This window comes from Falco punctatus, assembly GCF_963210335.1.
Source record: "Falco punctatus genome assembly, chromosome: 6".
Lineage (NCBI taxonomy): Eukaryota > Metazoa > Chordata > Aves > Falconiformes > Falconidae > Falco > Falco punctatus.
Genome location: NC_137585.1, coordinates 49,677,540 through 49,700,697, shown reverse-complemented (window position 1 = coordinate 49,700,697; position 23,158 = coordinate 49,677,540). Strand labels below are relative to the sequence as shown.

Genomic DNA, 23,158 nt, shown 5'->3' with positions numbered 1-23,158 from the left:
TAATACAGTATGTCCTATGAATTCCTTAAAAACTAGTACAGAAACAACATAAAGTTGGGAGAAAAGCACAGTCTAGAAACAAGAATACAGTTGACAGTCACAGGCAGTAACTAATCCACCCAGTTTCAGCAGTGCTAACGACTGCTAATGCATTCTGCAAGACTATGAAAATTCAGAAGAATTACCTCTACTATTTCTGAGCTGTGAGCCAACTGACTGGTGTTTTCCTCACTAATCAAAGCTAACATATCATTCTGTGTTCAGGCACCTATTTCTTGTCTGTTCCTGAATGACACCATATTTTTATGCAGAAAATTAAAATAATCTGTGCCCCTTGATTTATTTTAAATTCCCGTAAATTATGGTTTAATATGTACAAATATGGTTTAATACGACAAGGAAAAAGACAAAATTAGAATAAATTTCATGTATTTTCCATCTCACGCAATATCAAGTGGAAAGTCTAGAAGCTCAAGTGGTACAGTATCAGTGTTGCTCCAAAGTCACACTCGCTAAACACACATACACCTATTCAGGAGGATTTAATTTACCATATACAAAAGACCATTCAACATAGATTAATGTAAAGATCAGCTTAAACACCAGACAAACAAAACTGATTTTTCCCCTACAAAGTTATTTATACAGATAGTATTAAAGTATTTAGATTTTAATTAATTACAGCTTTACACTTATTAAGTATGTTAAAATGAATGGTACATTCAATAAGCTATTAAATGTGAAGGGCATCTGTTAAATGCTTAGTTTTTGTTATTTATTATGCAGCATGTAATATTGAATAGTCCTAGTGATAATGATCATATCAAACTATTAAATAAATTGGAGGAAGAATATAAAAAAACAACACAGTATAGAAGCCATCAAAGAGACAATTTTTAAAATCTGCCCCAGTGTGGAAGGACTTACTTATTGTAAGACTTTATATTTTTTATGAGCCATATGCTACAAGAACATTGAAACATTAAATATTTGAAGGGATCACACTGTAGTCTCTTTCTAAAGTATGTATTATCACCAGCACTAATAATACCTTCATTAGAAACTGAAAAAGGAGCAAAATGTTAAGTAGCCATGGATGTGAAGTTAGTTAACTAAATGCTACTGTGAAACAGGGAGTATCAGTGGGGACCAGTGTAACTCACCACCATAAATATCAGTGTCACTCAAATTAGCAGCTATAGTGTCATTCAATGAATCCACTGAAATAAACAGAATATCATGAAGAATGCATACAAAAGGGATAAATCAAAATACTGGGAATCAAAAGGTGATGATATGGCCACGGCGAGTTAATCAAATGATTGATTAATTTGTTTCAACAGTTACAGTAATCATAATAACTTGATACTCTTGGACATGAAAAGCACCTGAAAACCATTATTTTTTACACTGTATTTCTGCAATATTTCAAATCTTACAAAACATTTTTTCAAAGACAAAGCCTTATAAAGGGGAAAAAATGACAGCATTTAAAATTAATTGTATATCAGGAAAACTGGAGATTACATTTTAAGTTTATACAGTAACGACATTTCTTATTCAGAATTAAAATGACAAAATTCTCTATCGTAACACTACTTAACTTTGGCAAATAACTTGAGAATTCTGGATAAATATTGTGTAACTACATAATTAGGTAATGCAATACCTACTTGAAAAGACTTTTACAGAAATGGGTTGCTTCTGCTGTATAGTTTGTGTATGATTAAATCTTGCATAGCAAATATAGTCCTCCCGGGTGTCTTCTGGTTGTACATTAGAAAAATAAAGGTCTCCATTTAGACCTTGGGAAACTCTTTCACTTTGAGGCAGCCTTTGGAAAGCTAAGGGAAAACAAGAACACATTTATCTCAATTATAATACACACTCCAGCATTATGACCTGCAGACTCCATGTTCACTCAATTACGCTGTTTGTGGGTTTGTAAATATATAGATATTTTTCTACTTTTCCTCTTGAACTCCCTTGTCTTCCCATTCTTCCACAATGGGTTAATCTACAGCTTACATTAAGATCTCCAGCTGCTTTTGGCTTCATGCTTTTGGGCTGCATGTCTGCTTGTTTCTTCATTTCTACAGAAATGGAAATTCTCTGAATTTTAACTTAGAGGGAAACTCTACCATCTGTGGTCCTGGTAAGCAACGATCAGCTATGTAAAAAACCTGCAAAAAGTAAATTAATTCTGCATAAAAAGCTAACTCACCATTATCCATCCAAAATATTATAGGTGGTGGTAAGCCAACAGGAGGTCTGCAGTGTAGTACTAGTGAATCACCTTCTCGAACCTGATTTGGTTCTAGTTTTTCTTTCGTCCACAAAGGAGATCCTATACAAAGTAATTTTAACACACATACAAACTATGGATTGACAAAACCTCCACAATTTAAAGAAATGCACATAATATTCCAGAAAAACATGCATCAGAATGTTAAGTCCTATCAAGTTTCCTAAAGATTTAATTTTTGTAATTTTTTTTTATTTTCTTGGAAGAAAACTAGGTTTTCTTTAAAACATTTTGTACAGCAATGATTTGCTGAAATTATAATAAACTGATGCAAATTATTTGGCTACTCACTGAAGTTTCTGTAAAAAATCTTGCAAAGTTTTAAATATGATAATGAAAGAAAGAAAAAAAACCCTGATGCACTAAATCAGAAAAAAAAAAAAAGGTAGACCTTCCTGAAACAGCATTATACACATACAGTTTTATCAAAACTTATGAGAACAGAATATTTAAAAATTAGAAGCTTGAGAAACTGATCTGAGATTAAAATCACACGAAAAGCTGCAGAAAGAGCAAATCAAAATCTTTTAGCTTTATCTTCTTTTTAGCCCCAATCTGTTCTGTATTAAAGCTATTATAAAAACCATCAAATACATGAATCAGAAAGAAAATAAAAATTGTCCTCATCCATGATGGGCATTAAGGTTTTAAACAGTTTATTCTAATTGTAGCGTCACATATAAACCCCAATTTTAAACATGACCCAGACGTACCAAAATAACATCAGGAAAGCATTTTGGTTATTGAATTTTCTAAGGAATAATGGAGAGAACATGCAATGCATTAAATTTGAGTATCAGAAGCTATACAATAACTTCTAACATGATCAGTTTGATGATTAAATTTTTAAGACAGGAAAAAAGAAGCAAAACATTAATAAGAAAATAAGCAAACTGAAGTGTTTCACATTTACAAACATTAAGAGCTTCACTTACTAGAGGGCCTTATAACAATATTGTTGGAAATGGCTGCTCCTCGTTCATTCCTTGCTGTACACTGGTATACCCCTTCATATGCTTCTGCCTTCCCACCATTCATAATATTTATGACAAGGGTCCCTGAATTTGGTTTCATTGTTACCTGTGCATCTTTATCTATATCAAAATGAGTTCCATTGCGTGTCCAGGAGAAACTAAAATAATAAAAACAGAAAAGTTTCTTCTTCAGTTGCCTTTTGTAGATTGTATAGAGAGAAAGAAGAAAAAAGTAATTTTCAAAAATACATGGTGTTTTTTCTTTAGCAGACAAGTAAGACTTGTTCCCAAACTAAATTAACTAATAAAGGAATAGAGCACTTTTTTAATATAAGAAATCTGGCAATACTTTAAGATAAAAGCCTTGGCAGAACTTGTTAACAGGAGCCATTTCAAAGTCAATATTTTTTTAAAAAAAATTACATTACAAGATTCTGAAGTTAATCATATAATGAAAAGAACTGATTTGCTTTCCACCAAAGATGATACAGTAACATCTGTGAGAACTGATATTGCTAAAGCTGCATTAGGATTTCCATTATAAAGCCTACTGTTGAAAGGGTTTATAAACCTGCCTTTAAAAACTTGCTCTGGGCTGAAATGTGTCATCTCAGGTCCCAGCAGGAGACCATTTATTTTAATTGGTTTGGCCATTTTAAAGTTAAGCAAGTGAATTAAAGACTGCATGGTGAGGTTATTTTCACTACTTTAATGCAAACAACCACGACTCTTTAAATGAAAGTTTGCAGTCTGATAGCCCATAATTAAACTAGTAAATTTACACTGGTGTTACTCAAAGCAAGAGATGTTTTGAAAAGTAGTCACTAAAAATGAAGGATATTAGAACTCATAAAAGAAATGTAAAAAAGCAGAGAGTCCATCTGTGACCTATACTACCGTGAACACCCGGTTTCTTACTTATGCTTTGTTAATGGTCAAAAGTACAATTACCGAGAGCTAGATCAACACTTATGAAGTGCTGAGCACTCACAGGTTCAAATGCTGTGAACAGCAGTTTTTGCACTTGTTACATTTCAGCTTCATAATCTTAAACATAAACACTATATATGATTACGGGTTAGAATGCTTCCTAAAAGTATAAACTTACATGGTACTGGAAAAACTTTAAGTTCTAAGTCACTCAAATCATGCGCTGACCTGCAGCAGGAGAGCAGGACTGGACATGCTAGTTGCACTTTGTAGTGGTGGAGAGCAGAACTGGACCTGGCCAGCAGTACTGGACTTGGCCAGCACCATAGCGTTTTGGGGAGGACTACTGTGCACAGTGAACCAATAATGAATTTCTTTCTTACGGCCTTGCGGATGAAGCAGGAGAACATGGGGTTTCTGTAATCCTCTGCTACCAAATAACGCTGAAGGATACAGGGGATTGTAATACAGCCTCAGATAAGAGGTGGCAAATGTGGTACAAACCCCTGAATTTGATACACGTGAAAGTCAGAATCTTTGCTGCTCAAGCTCTAGGTAGCAGCACATCCATAAACCTTTATGCAACTGCTCTCACCAGTAAGAAGTCATCCTGGTTTAATAAACCATTCACGCTCCAGGCTGAAAAAGTTCATCTTCAAATTCAGAGCTCTGAAGCAGCTCAAGCTGCAATATGCATTTGGAGGTCATTAAGACTGATGGACCAGAGTAACTATTGAAATAAATTATTCGGATGCCTAAGCAAAACTAAGCACAAGCTTATAAAACTCATTAGAAAATTCTGCATTTAAATCCTGTGTAGCAGGGGAACAAAGTGAGACACAGGCTTGATGGGGAAGATGAGGCTGTACAGTAGAGAGCCCTGGCACATGACTCAGATATATCTAAGTCTCACGGACAGTGCTCTTGTTCTTCCAGGTAAATCTAACCCAAAAAGGTGTTCAAGAGAAACATCTGCAGAAGCAGTACGTTGTGCACATTGCGCCTGATGATCATCTGATTCTCCAGGTCAACGCCCAGACTCTTGACAACGACACTGTGCCTCCTAAATTAAAATGTTGGCAAACACAGCAGCTTTATGGCTGTGTAATGGTAATCTCCCATCTTCTCCATTCTGCTGCCCAGCATGATAATGACCATGATGCCAAGGCAACCAGAAGGAATAATGTAGAAAAAGTCATTATTCAGAAGTACATTTAATGACCTCTGTGTGTGTCTGAATGAACAATCATAGACTGACCTCACTAGTAAGTTGTAGGATAAACACAACTGAGAGCAGAGATGCACATTTCTCTTCATAGTCTCTGAAATCAGAAGCAGTTACTAGCAATGCCAGAATGTATCATAGCTACTGCTGTTTCCAGTAGTAGCTCAGCATCTTGAAATGAGTACTTTTCACATATTTTAAGATACTTGAATAGGGCCTTAAAATGAAAAATGATCGGGAATCTGACCTATACCCAGGGCTACCATTTCTGCCAAACCCAAATCTTAAGGCTATGAAATACACTTGGTAAATCATGGATACTGATCATTAAAACTGATACACATTACATAACTTCTGGCCAAATGCTTATGTATTTCAAGATGGGCCTTGTAAAATGGAATGATCTACAAAACATTAAATTTTAATTTATTAGTGTTACTCTGTATTTATTCAATGCCCACTCTTCTTAGAAACTGCCTAAATCTGGAATGTGATCCAGTGCATAGTATGGCATGCCTCCTGGTGCCTTCCATGGGCAGTTACCTATCTGCTCTTGTAATACTCAAGTATTATTTTATTGTATGAGCTTTGAGGAGAAAAAAAATACTACAGTTCCTTGAAGACTACAGAAAAGTTTAAACAAGTATGAGAAGAGTCAAATTTATATCACTATCTGTTAGCTGTTTAAATTACAAAGGTAGAAGCGTATGCATGTTTCTGTGTGTGCAAGCAGATACATATGCATACACTTGTTAGTTTACATTATTTTCTCCTAGTTTTCCTACACTGTTAGGCCAACAAAAGCAGAACAAAATGCTACTAACCTAGGAGGTGGCTTTCCTTTTGCTTCACACTGTATTACAATATTCTCTCGAGGGTCAACAATGTAATCTTTTGGAGATTGCTGCGTTATTGTAGGAGGTTGTGACACTTCATTATGGAATATAAGAAACAGAATAATTTAACAGTATTTTCAAAGTACCAGGGAAACAGTTTTGTAAGCACAGAAAGCAGAATTGCAATTAGCAATCAAATCATCAACAGAAAAGCAGGATTCAAGTATACTTTGTATTAGGAGGCTGAAGCCCTCTACTCCTGTAAATCAGTGTAGCTATAGCAACTTCCAACTGAGCTATGCTGATTTACAGCAGATGAAGACTTTGGCCAAAAAGTTTAATGAATCTCAATCATTTCTATACATCATATTTCAACAGATTTTCACAAAATCAAAGGACACATAATTCTAAGTTCAATATATCCTGAATGAGGAATTGTGAGACATAGATCCACACAAAATGCTTTTTACCACACAGAAGGAAAAAAAAATACATTGTTTTGTGTTTCTAAAAATTTTATGTATTTCCAAATTCTCTATGGGTGTAAACTTTTGAGACATTTATTACATTCAACGTATTGAATTAATCTACAAAGCATGCTTTTAGAAGCTACTTTTCAGGAGTAAAAAATGTGTTATAAGACACTGTAAAAAATGACAAAAATAGTAACTAATTTCTAAAGAGTAAACGTGCAGGAAAAAGTAGTACTGATTCTCCTTAAAAAAAAACAACAAAAATGTAGTCAATCTTGTGAATTTCCCCAGGAGAAAAAAACATTTAACATCTATGATGTATCAAGTACTCTAGAATAAGCAGCACAAAACCAAATTTATTCACCTAACAAAGTGGTTGCTGCCTACCTATTTAAAGTAACTTACAAACTGTCAGCATTATCTATGTTTATTTTTGCATTTAAAAAAACCCCACAACCCGGTTATGGTATTGACACTGAGAAAGCTCTCTTCCTAAAGATGATTAATCTGTTTATAGTTTAGTGACATCTAAAGGAACCAAGTGAACATTCTTGTCTTAAATGTTGTAAATTGTCCAGCAACACACTTTGCTAGTACTTTGGGGTCATTTCTATCCACTTAGGCAAAACATTTCAATCATGAGAGAAGTGTTCTCACGCATCTCTCTAGCCAGTTAAAATTGTAGAACTGGGATTTTTATTTTAAGTCTTCCCTACCATTATGCATTAAGTATTCTGAAGCACAGAAAGATGTAGCTGTCTGTAAAGCCCTACCCACAAGAAATAGCCAGGAAAAAAAAACAGATCATAGAACCATAATGAGATACAGCAGCTAAGCAGAACAGGCCGTGCAGAGCTGGGTTTTGCTCCTCTTTCTCACTGCAGAGAGTGCTTAAAAGAGGAAGGCAACACTTTTACATAATGATGATGTTTTCTGTATTTCCTTAGAGTGGCTCTTTGAAGACAGTCCTATTCCCTCTCAGAGGCAGTTCTCCAGTACACGTCAGATGCTTACTTGGGAAAAGCAAGCACACTCTGAAAAGGGACGTGACATGAACACTGCCCAACATACAGGATATTCCACCTGATGTACATCAAAAACCTGAAGTCTCCACTCCTGTACTATGCACTGCACTTAAAACTTATTAAATTAACCATGACACTAGCGCTGAGTTAGGAGAGCCCACAGAAGATGAGGTCTACTTAAATATCAGCTGTTTTTTTAAGGATATAAAAGTATCTCCAACTCAGACATGTAAAATAGTTTGTAAGTATATATATTCCAATGAATTTATTTTTTATCAAATATATTTACTCCTGAAAGTAGTAATGAAAGATTGCTCATGCTGATATTGAGTAAAGATTTTAATGTTCAGATAGCACACAACCAAAAATCACACAATTAATTTGTTCAAAATATCAGAACACTGATTTATGTACAGTAGTATTTTCTGAACACTGCATGCACAAAACATCTAGCTACAGCAAACGAAATTATTAACCAAATGTCACACATTTTTGGACTGCAAATTCTATTTGCAACACAATCAGTATAAATTTTCAGCAGCACACAGCCTAATTCTTGTGGACAGGAACTTACATTCTTCTAGAAGTTTTGCTTTTATTCCCCCATCAGAATCAGCAGTTGAATGGACAAATGGAGATTAAAGAGAAACATTTGTTAGTTAAAAGAAAATTAGCATTTTTGAGAGGGAAGATAAGTAGCTCTGACAAGCACATTGGTCACCATTAAAAAGAAAACATTTAAGACATTTAGTATTGTAACCCATGCAGTGATGCCTGAAATTCCAGCCATGATTTCCACTGTGTCAGACATTAGTACATTCATCTCAAAGTCTGCGGTGTGAGAAACTTTTTTTAAGTGTTGACTTTTTAAGGGCAACCATGGTATGTAATTTTGGCCTTGCAAGGGCCACAAAACACTGATACTGAGAGACAGCAAATCAGAATTAATGGAGTGCACTGCCCTCATGATGCAGTCAAAATCAATCCACCCATATGATCATATGCAAGAACAAAGAGAATGCTTCAGGCTAAAATTCTTGCAAAGACGAAGGCACCTAATCCTACTCAACAGACATGCAATCCCTTTTGGTCTGAAAAATAACTAAACCAAAAAAAAAATCATCTTAGTTGTCACATCTTTATTGCTTACTTCAAATACTTTGCATAGAGATCTTCCCATCAATAACATTTTAAAGCAAGTCAGACTTCTTTTGGTCAGCTTACACAGTCATCCTACTCTGAGGCACTGATGAGCACAGGAACCGTTTACCTGGATGAAACCTAAAGGTTCAGCTAATCAAGTATGTTCTCACCACCAAGTCTCTGTAGGGGCCATGTAGGGAAGACCCACAGAAAACACAAGTCCTTCCTTTGTGGTGCTTTCCCACAGCCCATTCTAATCATTATTTATGAAAGCAATAACATCATTATAGATGTAATTTTGATTAACATGATTTTTGGCTAAAAACTGAAGTATGGAACTTTATCAGACTTAACAAAGTTATTAAACATTATGCGGTAGGAGACAAGTTAATTGAGAGTTAAACATGACGCATCTAAAAGGGCTACTCATTTTTGCCTACTGATGCTCTATACAAAAGATAATAGTGGTGCACAATTTACATTAGTTCCTAAACTACAAGATGGGTTTAAAACACTATTTCTAGCCTGTAAAAACATTTAGAGAGAACTTAAGTTTAGAAAAGGATTTTTAAAGCCCTCTTTAAGCTACACTATTGCTCTAAAGGCATACACACCAAGTCTGCTGTGATTCAGATATATTGATCTTGTTACAGAAATACAGGTCATTGGTTTGAGAAGCTTGTAAATATGCATGGAGAAAAAAACACCAAAGCAGTTGCAACTTATGTCAATGATTAAAGAAAATCATGCATTTATGGAAGGTAGGAACATATTAAAAACATGGGTGTAAAGAAAGCCGTGCAAATTGGAATTGTAGGCAAATTTACTGATGTATTAATCCATCAATTTAACACCAGCTCTAATATTCTCTTCTCTGGTAATCAGTTTAACAAATGAATAGTCACTGTGAGGTGCAACACGGTTCACTGGATTTTGAAAATGTGATCATGCTTATCCTAAGAAGTAAATAACAACCTGAAGCATTAATAATTTCATAAAAACAGCTATTAGGGCTATAAAACACAACAGCTACCATTGTTTCCTTTTCAGCATGGAGCGCTACCTTCAAGGTTCCCCGCTAAAACAGAATTTCAGATCATGGGATTTCCCTTCTTCTAGATGCTTCCTCACTGTTTGATGCTGGAGTTCCCTACTCAGCACACAAGCTTTTAACTTAAAGTTAGGTACTTAACTGTTTCCAGGCACTGCTCAGGAAATATAAGAGCCTAACTTACTCTCCCGGATCAAAGTATTTGAATCTTTTACTAGAACTCGTAACTGAAGTTCCAGAAGAACTGGAAACTTCTTACATGAAGGTAAGGGTGACTGCTCAGAGCAGCTAAGAATTGTCCTGGGGTTTTCAGCAAATTGTCAATATGATCTTAAGTTCACAAATAATTAGCATGTAACTAGGCTTCTCTGTCCTTCTTCATTTTCACCAAATAGTCAATCAAGGTACACTGAAGTGTGAGTATTCATGAGAAACATAAGTTAACCCTTCTCAAGTGAACAATGAAAGTCATTTTACATGCAGGTTTTTTTTAATTTTCAGTGAATTAGTGTAAATATTCATAATCATAATGTCCTGACTGAAGTGGGCAAACACACTCCACATTTAGCTTCATGCTGAAGTTATCTTCATCTTCCTATACAGAAATTATATACTAATCTTCCATTATTCTGCACTTATTTAGCAGGTTAATACTTACAGTCAAGAGGTACTTCCAATGCAGAAATCATTTGGCACAGAAAGAGGACCAAGGAAGCTTTGCTTGCAGATATGCTCTTCTTTCTCATCATGATTTTAGGCTGTATTGACTAAATCACACTTGAAGAATGAAGTTCAACTTCATCAGACTAGGTAGCTTGGAACAGTTATGTAGACATAGACAAGGGTCCTGGTAAATAAGACAGTAACAATATGTAGATACTATGGAGAGCTGAATAGTATCTTAATATTATGAAATACCAGCAGTCTACATACAGTATTCAGGGATAATAGTTAAACCATGTGCTCTAATGAAATCCAAGCAGAGATGCAGAAGTTCTTAGGACACCTAGATCATAACGCTTCCCTACAGAAGCAAGTGAACAACTCCTATAACCTTGCTGAATGGAAATACAAATGGCTCTCCTAAGAAGGACAGAGCATCAGTCCAGCTAGTTAAAAACCAGTACGTAGCCTCCAGTAGATTTACGAGATTAAAGCTCTGAATGCCTACCTAGTCTCTCTTTCAAGCACCCTGCACAATTCTTGGAAAGAGTTATTTTAGGCACCTACTTCAATGAATACATATCTGGCCACAAATTTGCTAAATAAACTGTGGGATCTTCCTGCAGCTTTGAGTTAGGTATCTGAGCTTCTCCCTGCTTTGGAACTCTTGCTAATAAGCAGCTGTATGGATTGCCATGCTGAGGTGCTAGTTTATGTATTGTATAGGAACTTAGGCTTCTATTCCTGGATTTCTGATTCCACCCAAAAGACACAACATTGAAATACTTTGTCATTTCTAGTCTGAAACCAAAATCTAATTAACTGCAGCACACTATCAAACTGCCTTCTCCTCGTTTCCTACACGAAGAGGTGGCAGAAATGAAACTTGAGGGAAATCTGTTCTTTGAGATGTGCTAGATGTTCTCCCTTAACCAAGCACGAGAGATCATAGTAGTCACAACAAAATGACTGTGGCTCCCTCCTTATTTTTACAGCACTCAGGACCAAGCTCCGATTTAGAAGAATGGTGAAGGAGTAAAAACAAGCTGCCTGCAAGCCCTGTCATCATCACTGGTGACCAACAAAGACCTAGAAGAACACAGCCTTAGAAATCCAAATGGTGTTTACACAACACATTCTCCGTAAACGGACATCAGCTGAGAAAGTACTTCCAGATGCCAGACCGTTCAGGTTCAGAAACTTAACATCGCAGTGATCAGCATTATTTTCCCTTGAAGAGAGCACTTCCTCAGCTATGCCTACGGATGTGAAACTCAGTGCTATCAAGTTCACAAGGAGTTAAAGTTGCAAAGAACCAGCATAGTTCCCTATGCTCCTGCTGCATTGAAGAAGGAGAAAGGCTTCTCCAGAGAGTGCCTGAGAGCACTCCAGTGTGTTTCATGCGATGAAATGCTCCCCAGAAGAGTTGGGTTCCATCATACAGCTGTCTGCTGTTCCCCAGTTAAACTAGGTTCTCACACACTGTTTTCCTGATCTTTATTGTCATCTCCTCATTACAATTAACAAGGTGCCCTCCTCTGTACAATGTGTTTGATCCCGAATTTTCGGGATACTCTTTGAAGTATTCTACAAGCAAACTTTGACTTTTATTGTTTCTTTTCTGAGCAAATTTCGGTTCTCCTCATGAAACTCTGAGAACCTGATTATCCACTTCCTTGTCTTGTTTTTTCACCATGTAAAATGGGTATTGCAGTGATTTAAGAGCATTTTAAAATTAAATTCCCTTCCCTTTGAACAAGTACAAACGAATATGCAAGCAGTGGTGAATCACGCAAGTGCACTTGAAATGATTGGTAAAGTAATACCCTTGAGAAAATGCCTCACACTGACCACCTCTGCTACTGCAATGTTCAGTAGGATACCTATTAAGTCTTCTCCTGGGATGTTTGTATATAATAAGAGAACTCAATAGGCAGCAGGAATTATACAGCTGAGCCTGCACACCGACTTTGTCATTCTTCAGAGGGGCAACGTGCCCAAATGGTTTGTGATAGAGCATATTTAAAGGGAAATTATTTCAGGTTTGTCAGCACAACTGGGTGCTCTTGTTGAATATATTCAAGATTAAATCTGACATAATTTAGTATGAATACAACAACTGCTGAGTGTAACTAAACATTGCTTTGACATAATATTATCTACTACAAAATAAGGCCAGGGCTCTAAGTGCAGATCAGTGTAAAGGCTTTGATTTCAAAACTTGCAATATTTATACAGCAGATTGCCTTTTCCTCCAGATAATTTATTTAAGACTCCTAACTCGGACATCTTGCCCTACCCTTTTCATAGGAAAACACATATATTTTGACAGCACATTCAGGAGTCTGTTCACTGATTTGTACAAAATACCTACATACTTCTTATGTACATAACAAAGTATCACTTGCTATTACCTTCTGTGCTTCTTGCCAAGATGCTGATTGTGAGTAAAAACATGGACTAAAGGTTACAGTGTGGCAAACAGGAGTCAACTTCAATATGAATGCAGAAGCGTAATAATATTTTGTCACAAAATACCATACCAGATTTCAAAGGGAGGGCTTTTAGGTATGACAAAAGAAAAAGTATCAAGTGAGAGACATTCACTTTTTTCTTTTCTTTAAGTATTACTACTTTTTACAGATGAGCTGCAGAAAAACATGACTGGAAGAATGAAAGCACCAGTGAGCCTAAGGTAGAATATTCGCCAAGTGCACAAAACACAGTTTGGTGTCGGTGATCTCTTCGCTAGAAGAAACAGCATGCATATGGAAGGGATCATCTGAGAGGCAGAATCCAAGATTCCTTTTCACACTATAAATCAAATGGTACAGGGACTTTCTTGATTTTTAAGAGCTTAAGAACAAATGAATCATAGAATCACAGAATCACTTAGGTTGGAAAAGACCTTTAAGATCACGAAGTCCAATCATTAAGATAACAATGCCAAGTCAGTCCCCAGGTGCCACATCTACACATCTTTTAAACGTTTCCAGGGATGGTGACTCCACCACTTCCCTGGGCAGTCCTTCCAATGCTTGATCACCCTTTCAGTGAAGAAATTTTTCCTAATAGCCAATCTAAACCTCCCCTGGTGCAATTTGAGGCCATTTGCTCTCATCCTATCTCTTGCTACTTGGTGGAAGAAACTGACACACTAGGCTTACATCCTTTCCCTCTGAAGGAATTCTCCATACTAGCAATGCACTGTGCTACTCCCTGAATCATGTCCAAGCATCGTCCGGGAGAATTACGGTTGGCTCAGGTCATAATCTGCCAGGGAGAGTGTTAACGACTGAGCAGTATACACAATTGTGGAATGCACACAATGTGGTATATTTTACTATACTACACTAGTACTGAGTACTGCTAATCCCTAATTGGGCTATTAATACAGACAAGACACACCCTCAATGGACATGTCCAAGTTTCATCAATTAAGGCTCCAGCTGACTGAGGGAACACACTTTTCCTCTAGCTGTCTTCAACATAAGCACATGGCAACTTTGATTTCCTTGGAACTGCAGATGTAATATTTCTTTAACAGGATGTAAGTGGAACGTTTACTGGATTTACTGGAATTTACTGGAATTCAGCCTACTGCAAAGTTAAATAAATTATCTTCCAAATGTAACATTGTTCCATGGAGTTTTGATGCATCAACTGATTACTCATTTCTACTCAATTACATCAGTTTAAGACAAAAAGGTCTCTGAATTTGAACTGAAAATAAGGTCAATGTTACAAATGTGAAAGAGTTATAAAAATATAAGGAAGAACAACAGGAATATTTCATGTCCCTTAGGGAAAAAAATGGATTCTCTTACATATAGTCATGATTAAATTAACGGGGAACAAGGTAGACACTGCAAATGAGAGCAATATTACTACTGAGCAAAAAACTTCCTCTGCTTCATTTGCCTAACACCTGTACTTCTTCTCACAGCAGAAGACTGATATAATTAGAATATAGGAAGAATATACAGTTTTCAAGGAAATTTGTTTCAAAGCAGCCTTATATAAAGTTCTATAGAAACATGAAAAGCTATTTCAAATTAAGTAAATGGATTTGAGCTGTAGATATAAAAGTGTTGATAATACACACACTTTATTTTATACTTTTAACAGATAAAGAGCACAAAATGCTTGCTTTTGAGGACAACTGCAATATCCTTATCATTTAATGACAGATCTTCATAGGGCTTATGCATTTTATAAAACTCTGCTAACAATGAAACTATCAATAAGATGATTTAAAATACTTTTGAATAACTGATTTCAAATTTCACACTTCTTTTGTAGCTTACCTAGCATTTACAATAATAGGTAACATTAAAAACTCTGATTGGAAACCATTATTTAGTTTAAAATCTTTCACATGGAAAGAGGTAACAATGTACTCTGTGTTACACTACTTTAATGGCATGGGCACAGTACTAATAGAAACAATAATGCTATTTAGATACTGCCTTTATTCTAGCTAGTTTTATGGAGGTAGCATGACTTTATAGACTAAACACCCATGTACCTGTTGACAGACCTGAGTCCTATTCAAAAAAACTGCTCTTGAATAATCATGTAGTCAATTCAACCCCTACTGCTTTGCTTTTTCCCCTCTTACCTATGAGATGTAAATTGTCCAAGGTATGGTCTATTTACAGGTAGGTGGTCTTGATCAACTTACCACAAGACACATAGTTCTAAGGTGGCTGTATACACGTGTACAAAAAAAGGAATAACCTTCAAAACTTTCCAAAATACACCACATTAGAACTATTCTAATTCTCTAGAACTCTGGAAAACACCACACTGCTTTCCTCCAGATTAGTCACTTGTCAAAGCTGACTATAGATATATAATTTTAAACCATCAAGGAATACTAAATTGTCTTCTCTGACCTCCTGTTTATGAAGCTTAAGCCCATTGCTTTGTTTCTGGCTACATCATATGTGCTATGGGGACAGCCACGTAAAGAAGACTGGATCAAGAATAAACCGTAGAGACAGAACTCTTGAATTCAACAAAGAACTCCTCAGCACCAATTCAGATGCTGCAGGCACTTAATGTTAGATGTTATTTAGCCATTTTAAAGCTTTTTTTGACAAAGGCAGATGGTAAAACTGTGCCGCACTTGTAACATTCTTAGCAGTTCTATATACAGCAAAAAATCATCAGCCTGGTCATGTTCCTGGACTGCGCCTACACACAGGATGACTCTTTTGGCTCTGAGACCATACTTCAGCATTCACACTGGTGTCCTTCCTTCCCACCACCCAGACACAATTTCCAGTGTCTCTACTCTCATCCACTGTCTTCCACTATGGGAAAATGACTTAGTCCTTGAAACTCCTTTATTGACAATCCTATACTAAGACCTCCTAGCTGGTTTGTTATTCACTGAAGTCTGGTCTGTTTCATTACATAGTTCAATTTATGGTTTTATTAATTGGTTTCACATGGCAGTAAGTCAAATGCTTTTTAAAGTCTACTAAATCAGCAGCAGCATCTTATCAAACTTGTAATTTTATTAAATATTAAAAGATTAAAATCAAGTCAATCATTTGTTTTACAAGCCCTACTTTCCATAAAACTATGTTGAGAAGAATTAATTTTACTCATGGCCTTTAATTCCCTATCAGCTGAATCCCCAATCAGCTTTTTGCATATGTTCACTGTGATTTATATCAGGCTATATTTACCCTGCTCAATCTGCTTGTCTACTCTGAATCTGGGCAGAACACCAGCTTTCTTCCAGTCTTAAGGAGCGTATTAAAAATGAAAACCTGTAAACCAGAAATCTCCCCCACCAGCAACTCTAGAACTCACAGGTAGACCCATCACACCTAGACCTGCTGACTAAAAATACGTATCTTCAACACACATTCATATCTATTAATGTTTACTATGGCTAAAAAAGCTCTCCGTTCTAACATGATACATCCTACATTTTCTTCCAATTCATCCTGTTACTTGCAATAGTAAATCAACAGCATGAGGAGAAAATGATTGTGAAGTAGCTCACAAAACAGTGCTAATCTTGTTTCTGTTCATAAGACTTGGTCCTATAAAAATAAACGAAGTATTTGTCTGCTTGTCTCCTCCATGGCAATGGCCAAGACATCTGCCATGAGCACAGAAGCTCTTTCACACAAGTATCAGTACTGACCATGCATCTGCACAGCCCAGGCACAATGAGATCCAATCACTTCCAGCATAACTTTAGTATTAACTACTGAACTAGAAATGCAAAACAGCTTCATTATCCACCCATTTTGCACCGCTATGGAACTGCACTTGTACCAGGTCATCTGACACCCACCCAGCCGATGCAACCCTGCACAAGGTTGACTCCTCTGGCCCAGCCAGGATGGAGCAGGATCCTACAAGGGCATGAATGCTCAGGATCTACCTAAGCACAGTCAACACCAAACAATGGTTTGTTAGGGCAGGTGGGATTATATATGAAGGTATGTTTTTGGGGTAATACTGTAAGACATCCTCCCTCCAGCAGCCACTTGCCCATCGAATGGGAGACAGGAGGAGACCCCTGGGTTCCAAGTCAGCTTTAATCTTTTCCACATTGATAAGGCATAGGCAATCTGGATCTCGTCTTATTTACTTGTTTCTGCTTTTTTTTGAAGAAAAAAAACTTCCTCTCTCCAAATATTTTTCCTTTTCTTTTGTGAGTCTTTAGTGTTGTTCTTCCCCAAATATTATTAAAATTTTATAGCTGCTAACTGCAGCTTATTGGTAAATCACTATGAGAACTGGGATACAGCTAAAAAGCAAGGATGCAGGTCCTTAAGAACTCCACTCAGCAAAATCTTATTTCAACTGTCTGCTCTAGAAGTACAAGTGCCACATCCTAGAAGTGCCCAAAAATGCAGGGTGAAAAAACCCCCCACAACTAAGGACACAGTTCAAATGTCTAATTAAGGGCTGCAGGTAAGCCTGTAAACTCAGTCATGATCTGCAGACTCAAATGTGTGAGCAGCCACTTAAGAGCTGATTTTTAAAACACTGAAGCAGGGCTGATCTGTCCTTTTGCAGTTGTGTTACATATTCCCTGAGGACCTATACTGGGTTTTGGCCCTTCTGAGGATTTAAACAGAGGAGCACTTAATTTCTAGATGCTGCTCAGATTAAATTATAAACTGCTTTGGCTGGTATGATTACATACCTGGCAGAGGAAAGCTGTGGATAGCCCTCAAACAGGGAGGTAAGCCTCATAAGCCCGGCAAGTTTAGATGCCTCCAGAGTCCAATCAGCAGCTGAACAGCATTTTTGGATTGCAAATTTAAACTTGGACATCTCAGTCTTGTTTGAGTGCTTTTTGGTGTCCTGAATTCTTGACTGAATTCAGACTTTTTTACCTCCTCACTTAGAATAGAAGATGGAATGGAACATAAAAATAATGGTTTAGTGCTATTTATTTCAGTAGTCCTTTAATCATTACAGCCTGAACAAATGTTCTTCATCTCTTATACATACATGCATACTTCGCAGTCTGTCAAAGGCTTAGTTGTAGTGCTTGAATTGAGTGCAACTTTGTAAATCTGCTGAAGACTATGGGTTTACACAGGAGGAAGTAAAAACATAACTTGCATAGGTTTACAGAGATATCCTTCAGCTTGAAGGAAATCACTAAATATGGTGATAAAGGAGATTAAAGAATTTAGCTTGATTATTAAATTTTCAGTGAGTTAGAAATCACTCAGAGTGAGTGAGAGAAAGCAAATTAAGAAAAAACACTTTTACAGCACCTGGATGTTAAACACAGGTACCCACGTTTAGGACAGCTCTTCATGCTACACTTTGACATTTTTAGAAGCATGCAAATGATCTAGTAACTCATAAAGTCCACTTTCAGAAGATTTAATTGAGACTGAACTTCAACAAGACTAAGGTTTTCAAGCAGCCCATCTCTTTCTCTCTGAAGGGTTTTGCAACAGAGGAAAACAGTACTTATGAGAAAAATATCCATGAATCATCAGACTGCTATGACAGCAAACAGAACCAGAAGGAAAACTCAAGTGGGCAGAAGAAATATGCACCATCATCCTGAGTGAAGACTCCCAGTTCAATGACTACAGTTAGTGCCTTGTAAATACGCAAAAGAGATGCTCAGCTGAAACGCCCCCTGAAATGTTAATTTCTTTGCCCAGGAGATATGATGAAAGGGATATTATTTTTTTTCCTTTTTCTTCTTATTTGTGTTTTTTTCAACCCACAGAATTCAGAGCAAGGGCCTCTGAGAGCTTGCTTAGTAGAAGGTAATACATTCTGGATTACTCTGGTTAATTACCTTCTTCACATCCCTACAGCCAATCCCAAAAGCACTATCTGTCCAGAAGTATTTCTACAACACTGGAGACATTCTTGTGAAAAGCATACTGTGCAAAAGAGCAGAATCTGATTCAAAGACAGGGAAGCTCCTCCCTTCGGGAAGTAGAGCAGAAACCACTAATATTAGCATGAAATGCCAGAATAGTTATGTTAGGGAGGAGGTCACTCAGATTAGGGACAGTGCCAGAGACTGAGGGCTAAGGCATTCTGTCAGACATAAAACCTTAACAAGTACATGAACAAAGGAGGGTAAACAGTGCTGAGGGAACAAACTGTACAAACTTCAGCTAGCTGTCTTGGGTAGAATTTTTGGAGATGGGGGTGGGGGACTGGCCACCTATATGTAACATCTATTTAACGGGCAAAAGTTAGCATGTTTGCTGATTTAATTTTAATTAATTGCATCAAAGGAGTTACATGTTAGCTTGCAATCTCCACCCACCATTAAAAACTGAGATGAACCAAGAGCTCAGGTACAAACACTACTACACTTTAGAAATATCCCTGCCTTTCTCTCTACTAATAATGTTCAGGGTGATTATAGCTGCTCATATCAGGTCTGTCTCTGCTTTAAACAACACTAAATCATACTGCGACTGTTCCCAACAGAACGATGTGAGACTGAAGCAAAACAATTTGTTTGCAAGTATCACCAGTCTCGTGCTACACAACCACAACCAGCTCACCATGCTCAGGTATACTACTGAGCACCATAGGTGTAGAGATGACTAGTGCCCTAGCAGTGAGAGAGAACTTGCCGATTTTAAGATTTTCTGACTTTATCATTTCTCTATATGAACATATCTAGTTCCCCTTCACTCTCAAATTCATAACAATACACAAAATGCTAACTAGCTTTGTCACCTTCATAAAACCAGCCTGCTGCAGCTGGCCACCTCAACTCTATGAAGTAAAGCAGGGAAGGCTGGCATTCAAGTCTCCTTTTTCTCCTGCTGCCTTCACTTTCCTTCTTTTTTTCCCCTACCTTTATTTTTTTTATTTTTTTTTTTAATTGACTTGCGGAGTTCCATCTCCCTGAATATATAGGCTCTTGTGGACACTGTGAAGCTTTAAGTGGGAGTATACAATGGGGCATGGCCTGAGGGGACATGCACTACATCTGTTCAACACCGTGCTGTGAACAATGACACAACCTCACTGCCTGTCGCCTTCATTACCAGCTGACAAGTCGGCTGGCACTTGAGAAAGCAAAGGAGACGGTGTCTGCCCTTGAGAGCTCACACAGGGAGCTCACCACCACACCATGGGTAACTCCTGCCAGGGTTTCTCCCCTTGTCCATGAGCAGGGCACGGAGCGGTGTGGATGCACGGTCTTCTGCCTACCAAGATTAACAATAATGTCAGTGTTCCATGAGGTGGCAGAGTGACCCAGAGAGAGGGCAGGGCAGGCACTTCGCTGACCTTGGAGTCGAGGGGAGGAGAGGGCAAAGGAGTGGGGCAGGCAGCTGTTGAAGCAAAACACTGTGATGGGATTGAGAAGATCCCAGATAAATTGTACCTTCTGGGTTTTGTTAGACGGAGGGGAAAGGGAAGTAGGAAGAAAGTGTGCACATATTTAAAGGCATTAACGTTGGCATTACATGTTTTAACATTTTATACACATAAAGTCAGACCTAGAGAAATGGAAAGTATTCAACATGATATTAACATGAACATAGAAAAGTAATTTTCCAGCAGTGTTGAAACCCGGGATCTGGAAGATGATGGGGGGAAAAACACACCCTGTAACAGACTAGTGGTCTGCATGTGAGTGTTTGCTATAGCTCTGCCCCCTTCTACAGTGAATTCAGTGACGTTATTTCAACATAGATTTCACCTTAAACAAGCGCTACATGAGCATTGCAGATATTGCACAGAAAGAAACAAAGCAAAGGTGAAAAAACGGTGTTGCAGTGATGAGGGAATACTGAAAACACTAAGGCCTGAAGGCTTCAGACACATTGTGGGTCCACTGCAGATGTGTCGTAAGGCAAACTCTAGAAAATCTGAGGTATACAGAGAAATTCCAGCGCAGACCGCTGTGACTCTGTCACCACCCAGCCTCTCACTCTGAAGTACAAACCATGGGTATCCTCCTCATCATACAGCTTTTAGTCAGTTCTATTCCCAGCCAGACATAAAGTGAACGTTTTTAGTTCAGAGCAAGAAAACCACCTTGGATGAAACCATCGGAAGGCAAGATGACATTTTGGATGAACCAGAATTCCACCTGTTATTACTTCCCCCTGGAATGTACTGTTATCCACAACTACGACGTTCATTCCATTTATTACTATATTTCCCTTCTTGTTTTAAACAAACGGTGATTTTAGCCAGTTTCACTGCCATTGACTGTTAAAGCTCGTCTGTCTAAATACACAAATGGATAGACCCAGTGCTGTTATTTTAGTGGGACAACTTCAAATAACAGATACAATGTACTAAAATTCATGTTTTTAGGAATAATCCCTCATTTTTCTGGTGTCATTCATCCAAATCTGCCACTGGCTTCATCTGAACTTGGCTTGATTAGAACTCTTACAATTTGTTCTATAATCTTTATTGCAGTTGATTCTGTAAAATCTCTGTTCCCCAGCCATTTCCTTGTACCTGCTTTATCAAAGACCAAAAAAAAAAAAAAAAGTAATTAAAAAATAGAAATTAGGGGCTTATTTTTATGCATTTCACATTTATGTAAATGCAGAAATTTTCTCGGCTATGATGATGTTAAAGGATTAATACGGCTTTTTAATGGAACATATTTTTTATTTTAATGTATCAAAAATAAAACCCTGCAGCTTAATTCTCACAATAAATCTAGCACTTCTAATAGTGTTTTAAAACACCATTATCAAACTGAAACCTTCTAAATGAGATATGCTAACCTACATCCCCATACTGTTGCCCTTTCATTTGAAATATATGTTAAGAATATGTTCAATTTTCTGTTTGAAAGAATCAGAGAAGGTACTTTACTAAAATAACATAATTTTAGGGGCAATTTCAGCAAGCAGCAATAGGACAAAGCAAATAACTACAGCCTGAGTGAGCTTTTTTATACAAATCATTAATTCAAACCTTCAGGGTGAAAAAAAAAAAAAAGCTCATTTATTCTTCAAGAAGTTAATCCAGTTGGTTCCCTAACTGGGAAATAGCTTTCCCTGCATTCTTTTGTATGTGTATGGTATTCATTAATGAAACAAAAAATCTTACCCAGGACTTCATATCTATTATGTAAGCAAACATTACACTTTGATGTAAAAATGTACATTGTTCACAGATTGATTTGAATTTCACATTACCATACCATTCACGTTCACCTTACCACTGAGGAGATAAAAGGAATTTCTTTCATTCTGCCATGTTTACTACTGTTTTCTCTGGCTTGTTACAACTAATTTATCTCTTAAATCAAGATCTCAAATGCAAACAGCACACATTGCAAGAATAGTAAGTTTTCTTGCTGTTTAAATTAAGCTCAGTGCAGTTCTGCACAGTCGCACCAATGGATGAGGAAAAATTTTTTTCCATTCAATGTACTCTTCCAAATAGTCTATTTTCTCAATGTATGAACACTATTGTAAACACATTTAATATCCTCCTACAAAATTAATACTAAATACTGAATTGAAGAAAGACTCTTCAAGGTACAGGAAGAAATAACATTGCAAGACAAAAACATATTATAAAAACCCCAAAATCACTACAAAAAAATCTTTCTGAAATTCTGCTGATAGTACTGCAAAAGCATTTTACTACATAACTTGTAATCCAGACTGCATGTTGGTACTAGCAGATTGAGAAACATACTATTTTACCCACACTAAAGAATAACTACATTTAATTATTTAAAAAAAAAAAATTGGCTTATTAACATATATACATGTATAGTATTTGTATCCCACAATGAGTATTCCAAAGAAACATCTGCTTTTTATGACAATACCTCTAGACACAGAAACAATGCAGCATGATTTTACCCCACAACTGAATTCTTACTCTCAGGAAAAGATACTGCTTTATATTTATGCATACATTTTATCTCCAAACTACCTTTTTTTTTTTTTTCTTAAACCAGGTTATTTGCTAAATTTCTAGGCACGCACAAAAAATGGAAAAAAAATTTCTCTCCAATAATATGGGTACACTCAACAGTAATTTCTTGCAGCGCAATTATTAGAAATTAT

General features: G+C 36.9%; 1 protein-coding gene across 40 annotated transcripts in view; it reads right to left on the bottom strand.

Annotated features, from left to right (window-relative positions):
• NRCAM (neuronal cell adhesion molecule) overlaps positions 1–23,158 on the bottom strand; it is a 178,198-nt gene that overhangs the window by 60,965 nt on the left and 94,075 nt on the right. For 22 of the 40 annotated variants that reach the window (XM_080392054.1, XM_080392068.1, XM_080392072.1 and 19 more), the window contains 7 exons: positions 10,621–10,809; positions 8,343–8,360; positions 6,259–6,364; positions 3,241–3,437; positions 2,225–2,347; positions 1,674–1,844; positions 1,164–1,220 (listed from right to left, as the gene is read on the bottom strand). In XM_080392054.1, the coding sequence (XP_080248180.1) occupies positions 1,164–1,220; positions 1,674–1,844; positions 2,225–2,347; positions 3,241–3,437; positions 6,259–6,364; positions 8,343–8,360; positions 10,621–10,711 (763 nt within the window). In that variant the 5' untranslated portion in view covers positions 10,712–10,809. The remainder of the gene's footprint in view (positions 1–1,163; positions 1,221–1,673; positions 1,845–2,224; positions 2,348–3,240; positions 3,438–6,258; positions 6,365–8,342; positions 8,361–10,620; positions 10,810–23,158) is intronic. The other 18 variants (XM_080392080.1, XM_080392085.1, XM_080392081.1 and 15 more) reach the window with 3 other exon arrangements.